The sequence below is a fragment of the Physeter macrocephalus genome, chromosome 3 (assembly GCF_002837175.3).
Source record: "Physeter macrocephalus isolate SW-GA chromosome 3, ASM283717v5, whole genome shotgun sequence".
In the NCBI taxonomy this organism is placed as follows: domain Eukaryota; kingdom Metazoa; phylum Chordata; class Mammalia; order Artiodactyla; family Physeteridae; genus Physeter; species Physeter macrocephalus.
In genome coordinates, this window is record NC_041216.1 from 17152139 (window position 1) to 17164549 (window position 12411).

The 12411-nt window shown below is 60.2% G+C and overlaps 1 protein-coding gene across 1 annotated transcript; it reads right to left on the minus strand.

Annotated features, from left to right (window-relative positions):
- Positions 1-484: 484 nt before the first annotated feature.
- Positions 485-12405, minus strand: EPHA8 (EPH receptor A8; the record flags this gene model as incomplete). Its single annotated transcript, XM_028484750.2, has 13 exons — positions 485-888; positions 1034-1207; positions 1481-1671; positions 1758-1907; positions 2672-2881; positions 3453-3514; positions 3800-3985; positions 4183-4347; positions 5172-5239; positions 6235-6328; positions 7642-7804; positions 7880-8004; positions 12201-12405. Coding segments are annotated over 13 exons (1908 nt in total), but the record flags the coding sequence as incomplete, so codon positions are not given.
- Positions 12406-12411: the final 6 nt, after the last annotated feature.

Genomic DNA, 12411 nt, shown 5'->3' on the forward strand with positions numbered 1-12411 from the left:
AGGTGGAGGATGCAGGTGGCCCCCCAGCAGCTAGAGGGAGGGCTCAGACCTGAGATAGAGCCGGGGGCGGGCTCACCCGGGAGGAGACAAGGGTGGGCCTGGTGCTGGTGTGGTTTGGAAGGAGCCCCTGGCTCCAGCCTCCAGGCTTGGGGGAGGGGGTTGAGCTTCTCCCCAGTCCCTGTGGGTGCTGGGACCTGGGCCCACATCTGATGGGCAGTGTCACACCGAGTTCCCTGCTCACGCATCCTCACGCTGTGACACGCATCCTCATTCATGACATGCCAACCACAGTCACACACATGTGCCCCCAGCCTTAACGAATAAGCACACTCACCATAACCGGCACACATCCATGGGGGACCTGACGAGCGGACACACACACACATGATCACACGTGTTCACAAGGGCTCCGGTGACCTCGTGAGAACACACCCCTACAGCATGTGAGTGTGTGCACACGGGCACCCTCACGCACACGCGCACACACACAGAGGCAGGTGAGCGACCTCGCTGTTGGGCTCAGTGGCATTGAGGCCCCAGCCTCTGGGAAAGAGAAGGCCCTCTGCCCTGGGGGCAGGTGTCCCCTCCCTGCTGGGCACCAAAGGTCCCTTCCCAGGTGGCCTGACCCCAGATAACACCAGGTCTTGTGATGGAGTCCTCGGCCTCCCTGGCACCTGAGGGGAAGGCAGCCAAGGAGGAGGGACAGAGGCCTGGGGTGGCCAACCCCACGAGTCCTCTGACGGCTGGCATGAGCCGGGGCTGGCTCGGTTTGGTCAGAGGTGCCGGTGGGGCCCCTGGGTGCTGGTCAGCTGGGCCCTCATGGTCTGGATGCTGCCCAGGATCTTCTTCTGGTGGCCCATGAGGGTGATGCCCAGGGCACGCACATCCCTGTAAAGGAAGGCGGTGCTGACCTGGGAGTCTGGGAGCTGTGGAGACGGGGACATACCCATCCCTGGAGCTGCCATCCTCAGCGGCTCCACCTCTGGCCTCTGCCCTCACCCCCTGCTCCCGTCCCCAGGGGCCCACCACTTACTGAGCATTCATACGTAGCACCATGCCCAGAGAGGAGTAACCCCCAGCAGCGAAGTGGTCCCGGTAGCGGCCCATGCGGATGGAGTCCAGCCAGTCCCCCACGGTGAGGCCCCCGCCGCCACCCCCGCCCCCGCGGAGGTCAAAGCAGCTCCGGGCAAAGGCGGGGGGCGGGCACCTGAGGCACAGGGGCCCTTGGTAAGTGGTCTGCCAGGAGACACTGGCGCCAGCCACTCAGCCTCCATCTAGGCTCGGCAGTGGCAAGGAGGGTCTGAAGGCTTAGACCGCAGGCTTGGAAGTAGAGCTCTGAACAGGGGTCAGAGGCCCAGGCTGGGTCTGGTCCAGGGGTCAGGGCAGAGCCATCCCAAGGCCTGGACTAAGTCTGGGCCTTGTCTAGGGCAAGCAGGGAGGGTAGCCGGGCTTGGGCGGAGCTGGGGTGGGCGCCAGGCACCTGTTGACAGTGGCCGTGGCCCTGAGACTCTCAGGGCTGCGGATCAGCGTGTCCAGGACGCTGACGATGTGGGAGAAGCGAGGCCGCTGGGCCCGGTCCTTGTGCCAGCAGTCAAGCATGAGCTGGTGCAGGGTGCGGGGGCAGCCCATGGGCGCGGGCAGGCGGTACCCCTCCTCCACGGAGCTGATGACCTGTGGGGGGAACACGGCGATGGGCTGGAGCGGCCCCTCCCTCCGAGGCCCCGGCCGCCTCTGCCCAGCCAGGCTCCGGCACTCACGTCCCGGTTGGTCATGTTCCAGTAGGGCCGCTCCCCGTAGGCTAGCACCTCCCACATGACCACCCCAAAACTCCACACGTCGCTGGCCGAGGAGAAGGTCCGGAAGGCGATGGCCTCGGGGGCCGTCCAGCGGATCGGGATCTTCCCTCCCTGCGACGGACACACGAATGTTGAGAGCTTCTCCCCAGCTCGTCAGGGAGCTGAAGGCAGGGGTCTGGGCTGGGAAACTCGAAGGCTGGTCGGAGAGGCACGGCCTCCACCTTCCAACAGCACCTGTTCTGATGGGGGAGACCTGCACATGGAGCTGGTGTGGCGACTGAACAAAAGACAGCGGGTGGAGGGCCTGGCACCCAGTAGATGCTCAGTAAGCATCGGTCAACAGGTCGATGCCTGAACAAGTGACGAAGCTCAGAGAACGTGGTCTAGTAATTTTCCAGCTCCCCTGGAGGGTTTTTTTTTGGTCACAAAATCCTTTCTCTAAGTGAAACCTTATTTGGAGGCTCAGTGGGTGAGATCCTAAGGGAAGGTCCTGACGGAGGCAGGGGTGGAGGCCCTCCACCCTTAAGGCAGCCCCTAAAGCACTGCTAGCGAAGCCCAAATCCCCCCAGAACACATTTTGAAAATGCTGGTTTTTAGTCAAACGTTAGAGACAGACGTGGAGTGGAGGCGATTCAGAGAGACGCCAACTCTCCCCAAATCTCCCAGTGAGTGAGTGATGGGGGGACCAGCCCTGGTACCTCCGCAAGCCAGTTAGTGACGGAGCAGAGGTGGGAAAGCTTTGGTGCAAACTGAGGTGCAGAGAAGAGGTAGGACTCGCCCCAGGTTGAAGGCAACCCTGAAACGTCCAATTTCCCTAACGACACGTGGGGGGCTCCATCCCAGGGCCTGCTGGAAAGGGGGTGCGGGCTACGCACCGTGGTGGTGTAGGCGGCGTCGGGGTCGTCCTCCAGCACCCGCGAGAGCCCGAAGTCAGACACCTTGCAGACCAGGTTGCCATCGACCAGGACGTTGCGGGCAGCCAGGTCGCGGTGGACGTAGCCCAGGTCCGAGAGGTAGCGCATGCCGGCACCCACTCCTCTGAGCATGCCCACCAGCTGCATGATGGTGAACTGCCCATCGTGAGTCTGCAGGGGGATGTGGCTTGCGCTTCAGGAAGGCTCTTTGCAGTTTACAAAGTGCCTCACTGCTTAGGAAGCATATTGCTGTTTAAGGTTTGTTCTCACGTCTCATTTACACTTCCCAGCAGCCCTGAGAGGTAGGTAGGGTGGCAGTGACTGGTCATCCATTTTGCAGAAGGAGAAATGGAGGCCCAGAGAGGTTTTGCCCTGTGCCTAAGAGCGCCCAGCAGATAGACGGCATGGCGAGGGCTGGGAATCTAGGCATTTCCACCACCACCTGCCAGGCCTCCCAGCTGACTGGGGCCCTGGGTCCCCACAGAGGCGCCCCTCTTAGCCTGTGTGCAGGACAGGGCAGCAGGACCCGTGCAGCAGAGGGACTTCCACGTGGTGGGGGCTGAAAGGCAGTCTGATGGGCTGACCCGTAAGACCCCTCCCCACACCTGGCTCGCCCTTCCCCAGGTCTGTTGGGTCCAAGCTCTGGGGAGGAGGGGGTATCTGGAGGTCTCACATGATTTCCCACCACCCAGACTGAACTTCCCTCCCCCGGCCCAGGTGAAAGGAGGGGCGGGGCACGCACCCTCAGGAAGGTGTCCAGAGAGCCGTTCTCCATGTACTCGGTCACGATCATTGCCAGCTGGCCTGGGGAGGGCGCCGGGGAGGAGGTGGCTCTTGGTGGGGAGGGATCAGGAACATGTCCTCCCCGCCCCGGCTATGAGCTGCCAGGAGCTGGGCCAGCACCCAGGGTCCCAGGGAACGTAGGGCTTCCACTGGGGTTCCAGGCTCTGGGTCCCCTTCCCTGCCAAGTCATCTGGGGACCTGAGCCAGGGGGATGGGGCAGGGCGGGGTGGTCTGGGGATGGACCTAGAGCTCTGACCCCAGCAGGAGGGGCCCTGCAGGGTGAGGCTGCTGTCGCCTGGCACCTACCACGGGTGACGACACCTTCAAGGCGGATGATATTGGGGTGGTCAAACTGACCCATGATGGATGCCTCACTCAGAAAGTCCCGCCGCTGTCTCTCCGTGTAGCCGGCTTTGAGGGCCTTGATGGCCACGGGCATGTCCCGCTGCCCCGGCACCTGCAGACGCCCGTAGCAGACTTCCCCGGACTCTCCTGTGAACCCAAGTGGGCCGGCAGGGGGTGGGCGATGGCACCTCCCCCCTCCAACCCCAGACTCTGCACTCTCCCAGCCCCGCACACCGAGTGTCTGGCCATGCTGGGCATCTTGGCTCCCTTGTCCCTCTGCACAGGGTGTCCCTCCCCTGGGCACCCCTTGTGATGTCCCCACTCTCACAATCCCTGAAGCTCACCGGAGCCGATGATCTTCTCGATGTGGATTCTAGAGGCCTCGATCTCGCGGGTGAAACCACGGCCCGCCCGGCCTGGCTCCTCGTAGGTGTGGGGTTCTGCATAGAACTGGGTCTCTGGGATCTTCCCCGGAGGGTGGTGCAGGGGCAGGAAGACGGGTGGAGGCGCTGAGGGGCCAGGAGAGAAGGGCCATCGGCGGGCTCCATGAGGACATTCTCTCCCAGCATTCCCTGGGCCTGGGACGGGACTGGGGGTGGAGTGAGAAGTGTCTCCGGGAATCCCAGGATGTGGTGGCAAACAGTAGGTGCCCAATAAGTGCTTGCCAAGTGTAAGCAGGGTCTCTGTGGAGTAGCTCTGAGGTCTCTAGGGGACTTTGGGATTTCTCGTGAGTTCTGAGCCTATCTGTCATTTTTCTGGGGTCACTTTTAGGGTCCTTAAGATCTTTCTCAATTGTCCTAGGGTAGGAATGTGACCAGAAAAGGTCACATCGCAGTGCCAACTCAGATTGATGGAAAGCGGTTCTCTAGAAGACTGTGTTAAGAAGGATTCTGAGACTGCATTCAGGCTCCATGGGAATCAGTACCATGATTGATTCTGCCGTGGGCAAAGAAGTGGGGCACTGAGGTAGGCATCCCCATATTTGCCCTGTTTTCTGAGGTTTCTGCAGGGTCCTGAAAAAGTTCTTTGTAGCAGGGGTTCTTGTCCAAGAGTATATGACCCCCCAAAGTTGTATGTGAAATTGTGTGTGAATGCCAACATTTGTGCATTTCCCTGGGGAGAGGGTCTTTAGCATCCTCTTCAAACCCAGGAAAGTTGCACAGCACTGCACCTCTGGGGTCTCAGGTCTCTGTGACAGGCTGCGGTCTCTCTCCGGGGCTCTAGTCTTTTCTGAGGGCACCTTTCTCCTGCCCACCTGCGCCACCCCCAGACCAGCACTGGTTCCTACTGTGACCTCCTCTTTTGCATCCAGATCCCTGGGCCCTGCACTCACCCTGCCCGTTCTCATAGTGCATCTTCTCCTCGTCCGAGTGCTGGAAGGCCTTGCTGTAGCCGCAGTGCCTGTAGAGGGTGGACTGCCCCTGGTTTCAGCCCTGACCCCGTTCAGGGACACGTCCAAACTCCTCCCTTCTACCCCCCTTCCCCTTTCAGGTCAGCTTCTGCCACCCCAGCCCCTGCCCCTGCAGGGGGGGAGTCCCAACCTCAGGCTCTCAACCCAGCTGAACTGTGACATCCTTGACATTTATAAACACCATATAATCTACAAAGTCAAGTCCACTTGGCCCTCACAGCAAAGTCTATGGCATTATTAGCTCAATTTTACAAGAAAGCACCCCTGGTAGAGGGGCTGGGAGATGAGGCTTCTCATGCCAACTCTGCCGTGTGACCTTGGCAAGCTCCTTCCCTTCCCTGGACCTCAGTTTCTCCATCTATGGATGATCTTTCTAATTCTCGCTGAGTGGGACCCTAAGCCCACACCACCTCCCTCCGGAACAGAGTCGGTGGGGAGAGTAACTAAGAGCGTGGTCTTTAGTTTGAACAGACCTGGGTCCTGTCCCAGTTCTGACACCTACTTAGTCGGTGGGCTGGTTTGGGGGTGCTGTGTGTCTGAAACACATCTGAGTGGAGATGGGTGTAGGCAGCTGGACCTCAGGGGAGAGGCCTGTGCTGGTGACACACTTGGGGGACGTCAGCACGAAGGTAGAATTCAAAGTCGTGGGCCCTGATAAGGTTACTCAGGAAAGATGGAACTGGGTAAGTAGGAAAGAGAAAAGGGTCCCAGACCAGCCTGGGGTCCTCCAGCTTTCAGGAAGTTGTGCAGAGAGAACTTCTGCTGGAGGAGATGGAGGACAGACCAGACAGGTGGATGGAAAGTGGGGGGTGAGCCGGACATGGAAGGCAAGAGAAAAGCGTTGCAAGAAGGAGGAAGGAAGAACAGGTATATCTGTAAGTGAGCCCGGGCACAGGGGATCACTGGCTCAGCGGGGCTGGGGAGGGCAGCAGACACAGTGCTCCAGGGCAGGGCTTTGGGGCGGCTGGGGGCCAGGACCACCCACCTCTTCTTGCAGATGAGCAGGAACAAAAGCACGACCAGGCCGGTGATGAGTGTCAGGCAGATCCAGACGATGGTCCGGGTGTCGTAGTGGGGACCTGTCGGGGGAAACCAGGCTGGGGGGCCGGCCACTCAGCCCTGGCCTCAGGGCCAGAGGTCTGGCAGTCCTCCCGGGGCCCGGCGGCAGCCTCCTCGGCTGTGAGCCAGCCCAGAGTTGGGGCGCAGGCTGCACCCTCCTCTGCCCCACCCTCCCCTCTACAAGTTTCCCCTTCAATATCCTGCTTTCCAACCTGGTGCCACCACTTCCTGGGACTGTGTAACCTGGGCAGAGTCACTAGACTTCTCTGAGCCTTAGCTTTCTCATCTGTAGTATGAGTCCAAAAATGCCTGTCCTGCCCGTTACCGTAACAGTGACAAAGCTGAATATACCGAGAGCTGCACATTCCAGTCAGTAACCCACATCCCTTCCAGGGATAACCCAGTATTATCGTTAGTTGTCAGATGAGAAAACCGAGGCCCAGAGAACTCAAGGAACTTACTCAAGGACACACAGTAAATGGGATGGAGCCGGGCAGGATTCCTACCTGGGAGGTCTCAACATGGTATCAGACCCAAGAGCACTTGAGACACACAAGTGCCAAGGGGGTGCCAGGTTGAGGAAGGTCATCACCTCAGCCTTGAACCATCTGTCTTAGCACTGTCCCCCTGGAGGGTGCTGAGTACAGGAGAAGACCCCAACGGGCTGGAGATGGGGGCAGGGGGTTCCCAAGCTTGAATGTGCCTCAGAATCATCCTGAAGGTATGAACAAACCAAAATTTCTGGGCCCCCAGCGCCAGGGTTTCTGCTTCCGAAGGTCTGGGTCGGGGCCTGAGAACCAGCATGTCTGATAGCTCCCAGGGGCTGCGGCTGCTGCTGGTCCTGGACTACACTGTGGGAACCGCTGTTCTGGAGGCGGGGGGTGCAGGGCAGGCTGATACTGGGAAAGGGCACAGAGTTTGTCCCCAAGCTGACCAGGTTCAAGTCTTGCTCTGCTGGGTAACCTTGGGCAATTCGCTTTACTGCTCTGACCCTCATTTTCCTCACCTGTAAAATGGGGATGTGGATATTGCCAACTCACTAGAGGGTCTCTGGGACGATTATAAGGTTATCCTGCTAGCAAAGGGCACCATGGTGCCTGCAAGTCACACTGATGTTCGGGGAAAGCCTGCACTTAATGGGCTGTTATGAGCTCTGTCACCTCGGGCATGTAACTTTCCTTCTCTGAGCCTCAGTTTTTTCACCTGTAAAAATGCTGATCTGGCCCATGCACCAGCTCAGCAGGCACTAGTTCCCCTCCTCTGACCACCACGACCCTGGCCCTGGTCCTGGCGCCTGGCCCAGCTCCCTCGCCCTCCCCCTCCCTGCACTCACGGGGTTTCCCGGTCTCCACCTCCATGGCCTGGCTGAAGCGGCCGCAGCCAGCCGAGGTGCGGGCTCGGACCTGGAACACGTAGCGGGTGCCCGGCTTGAGGCCCGAGACGGTGGCCCTGGTGGTGACAGCCTTGAGGGTGGAGTAGCTCTGCATCTCCTTGTCCTGCCCGTGGGAGGGGTGGTCAGCCAAGGGTCCCCGGCCTGGTGGCCTCCCTCTTTCTCCCTTCCCTGTGGGTACCTTCTCGTAGTACTTGATCTCGTACTCCAGGATGACGCCATTGGGCTGCTCTGGCTCCTGCCACAGCAGCGAGACGCTGGTCTGCCCCGCCCGCTCCTGGCGGATCACCACCACCTGGGACGGGGCTGGGGCAGGGGGAGGGAAGGGAGCTCGGTCAGGTCAGATGGGTGGACGGGTGATGATGGGGACTGGCCTCTGTCTGCCCCTTCCTCAGGCCCCGCCCAGGGATGCTGGCTTGGGCCACACTCAGCTTGCTAACTGTCCTGCCGCCGCCCCAGGAGAGCCAGTACCCTCTGCTCCTCCTGGCAAATCATTGGCTGCCACCCTGGTCAGTTAGCTGGGGTTGGCACAGCCTGGCTCCCAACTGGGATGCTGGGGTTGGCTTGACCCAGATGAGGCCTGAGCCCGCAACTTCCACTGTCTCCTCCTCCTCCCTGGCCAAGCCCACCCACTGGAAGCATGCTGGAGCCCCGCCAGCGCCATCAGGCAGCCGCACTTGTCGACCCTGAGGCCCCATCACCTGATGCCTCTGTCTCCGTGTCACCCACCCCCGCCCAGGGCCTGGTGTGGAGCAGGCTCTCCGGAGAAGCACTCGAGGAAGAAAAGGAAAAGGAGGGGAAGAATCAAAGGAACCAACGCCCTCACTGCCTGGGTTTGGGGGGACATGAGCTGAGCCTGAGGCCCATGTGAGCTCAGGTATTCTCCAAGTCACACTAGGTCACCCTTTCGCCCCCTTGTTCATTCCCTCATCCACCCATTCCCTCCCCCACTCCTGTGCTCGGTGCAATTACCCCTGAGGTGAGTCTGTTGGGAAGGGTCGGATGTCGACCCAGCCACAGCCGAACCGAAGGGACTGCCCTCAGAGCTGCAACCCGTCCTCCCTGACCCCTCCGGCCGCAGGCCTCCTCTTCCCCCTCTGCTCACCCGAGTTCCGACTCTGCCCTACTCCTCCCATGCCCCCTACCTGCCCCATGTGGCCAGCTCTGGCCTCATAACTGGGCATCCTCTCTCTCTGGCACACGTGGGAGCTCCCCGAGGCAGGGATTGCACAGAGTAGGTGCCCAATAAATGTTGCTGGATGAGGCTGACATGAAAAATTAAGAAGCAACTCCAGAGTTAAGTTGGAGGGTGTGGTACAGGGGAGACCCCACCAGCCTGGGAATCAGGTCTGGCTTCACAACCCGGCCCGTCTCTTGCTGGCTGGGCCCATGACTACCTCTGGGCAGTTTCTCCACCCAGAAGGTGAAGCTGGTGGGCACCAGCTGCCAGGCGGAGGTGAGTATCAGAGAAGACCACTGTGTGTGTGGGACAGACACCAGTGCCAGGAACACATGGGCGCCTCTTAAGAACCAAAAAATTTGCAAGGCAAGAGGTGCTGTGTGAGCGGGGCAGACACAGAGGGAGACTGGGGCTCAGAGGTGGGAAGGAAACAGGGCGGAGCACCAGAGAGGGCTCCAGGGAGGACGGGGTTGTAGAGAAGAGGCTACGGGGAGGCACGGGGAGGGGGAGGGGCAAGTGGTCTCTGAGGACAGCCCTCCCCCATTTGCTCAGGGCTGCTGTCTGCCCCAGGCCCCCAGCCCAGAGCTGCGGGTGTCCACTGGATCATCCCCCTAGAATTTCCTGAATGACTCCCACGTTCTGGGCAGTGGGCTAGGACCTGGGGATACTGCAGTGCCCAAGACAGCCCTCAAGGAGCTTATGGTCTTAGTTAAGAGAGACACAGTTAATAAGAAAACAAATCAATGCATAATTACAGGTAGACTAGGTGCCATGGAAGACATGAAGAGGGTGCCGTGATGGAGAGGACCCTACGTCTGCAGGGGCCCAGGAGGGAACTGGGCCATTTCAGCTGAGGTGGTCAGGGGCCGGCCTCCCAGAGGCGGGGGGACAGCTAACCGAGGACTGAAGGAGGCAGCGAGGGGAACGTCACGGGGAGGAGCACGTCATTCCGACCGAGAGGCGAGGCCAAGGCCCAGGGCAGGGAGCGGCTTGGTGTGTCCAAGGATGAGGACCAGAGGCCAGGGTGGCTGGAAGGGAGAGAGCCCGGCAACAGTGGATGGGGTGAGGCTGGGGAGGTGGGCAGGGGAGGGTCTGATGGGTCCCCTGAATCATGGTGCAGGGCTGTCCACGCAACATGTGATGGACTGAATTGTGTCCCCCTCCCAAAATTCGTCTACTGAAGCCCTAACCCCCAACACGATAGTATTTGGAGATGGAGCCTTAAGGAGATAATGAGGTTTAGATGGGGGCCCTTATGATGGCATTGATGCCTTTCTAAGAAGAGACACCAGAGAGTTCTTTCTCTCTTTCCTTCTCTCTCTCTGCCATGTGAGGACACGGCGAGAAGGCAGCCGTCTGCAAGCCAGGAAGAGGGCCCTCACCAGGAGCCAAACTGGCCGGCACCTTGATCTTGGACTTCTGGCCTCCAGAACCGTGAGCAGTAGACGTCTGTGCTCTAAGCCCCAGTCTGTGGTATGTGTTATGGCAGCCTGAGCTGACTAGGACCGATGGCATGTGTGTGTGCGGGGTGGAGGGGTCGGAGTGCAGAGGGGGTCACGCTGAAGGGAGACCCAGTGGGACCGGCTGGTGGGTGCACGAGGCACGAGGGAGGGAGAGCCAAGGATGACGGCTGGGTTTGGGGCTCAAGTAACCCCACGAACAGTGGTGCCACGTCCTGAGATGGGGGCCTGGGGAAGGGGCTGGCTTGGGGGTGCTGTGTGTCTGAAACACATCGAGTGGAGATGGGTGTAGGCAGCTGGACCTCAGGGGAGAGGCCTGTGCTGGTGACACACTTGGGGGACGTCAGCACGGAGGTGGAGTTCAAAGCCGTGGGCCCTGATAAGGTCACTCTGGCAAGATGGAGCTGGGTAAGTAGGAAAGAGAGGAGGGTCCGGACGTGCCTGGGGTCCTCCAGCTTTCGGGAAGCTGTGCAGAGAGAAGGGGCTGGTGGAGATGGAGAAGGACAGGCCGGAGAGCTGGATGGAAAGTGGGGGGTGGGCTGGGCATGGAAGGCAAGAGAAAAGTACTCCAAGAAGGAGGAAAGAAGAGCTGGGGGTGGGAGGGTGGAGTGCCCACTGCAAACTGAATTTCTGGGGACAGGTGGGCAAAGGCGCCCGACTGGAGGTGCCCGAAGAGGCCCACGGAGGAGAGGACGCAGATGTGTGAGCAAGACAGCTCTTTAAGGAGGCTTCCACGTGAAGAGAAGTAGTCTCGTGGCTGGAAGGGCGTGCGGGCTCACGGGAGGCTGTTCTTCTTAATGATGGCACACATGGAGCAGTGCGAGCGCCGTAGGTTCTCTGCTCCGCCCTCCACCCCTGACCAGCCGGACACCTGTCTCGGCCACCCCAGAGACACACGGGCAGGGGCGGGGCCTGGCACCACGCACAAGGGCCTACTCCTGATTGCGTCACTAGCACTGAGCAGAGAGCTTGGCATCTCACAGTGCTCCACAGGTGCCAGAGGAGTGAGGGTCTCTTGGGAGGGTGAAGCCCTGGCATCAGGGAGGGGGTGCCCTGGGTTCAGGGTTGGGAAGCCTATTTCACTTGGGAGTGAGACAGACCTGGGTTCGAATCCTGACTCTGCCGCTTCTATGTGGTGACCCTGGCTGGCTCCGGGCCTCAGCTCCTCCTCTGTGACATGGTGGGAACGGAGTCACTGATCCAGGCCTGTGTGGTGTTGGGAGGAGATGGGGGGCGGGGAGCCACAGGGCACGTGCCGGGGGGGCTGTTAGCAGGGAAGCTGCCGCAGGCGGCCCTCGGGTCAGGCTGCCACTCGACAGGCAGGACCCACCAGAATTTGGAAAGAAAGGGGCTAACTTCAGTCCAACAACTGGCTAGAAACAGAGAGGTAAGTGGTTGTCGTCCAAACCAGTATGACCAAGTCCATCCCAGGGGCAGCAGTGGCAGCTGTTCTGGAAAATGATAATCAGAGTGATTTGATATTTTAATGACATTTATTGAGCACGTACTGTGGGCCAGGTACCGGGCTAAGCATTTTCATTTCCTTCATTTAAGCCTCAGTAACAGAGCAGGCATTATTACTCCTATTACAACAGGGAGGAGACAGAGGCAGAGAGGGAAAATTCTAGAACCCAGGCCTGGGATGGTCATGCTAGCTTGCCTCTGTGCTTTTTGCTTTCCTTCCACTTATAGAACATGCTTTACTTTTCTAAGGGCGCAAAGCCTGTAGCTCAGAGTCCTGGTGAGGAAGGCGGAGCCCAGAGAGGCAGGCACTTGCCCAAACGCCACAGCATGTCCGCACACTGCTCGGATGCCAGGGAGGACGAAGGGCCCGGGAGCTGGGGACGGGCGTCTCCGCCTACCTGCCTGGTTCGTGGTGATGTTGACGACGGCAGCCCGGCGGGGCTCTGGGCTCAGGTCGGACACACCGTTGATGGCCTCGATCCAGAAGGAGTAGTTCATGTGGGCCAGCAGGTTGGCCACCAGCAGGCTGGCCTGCACCAGGCTGGTCTGCTGGGGCACGAAGCGGGTGCTGCTCCCGCATGTCTCGCAGTGGCCCAAGGTCCAGGGGCA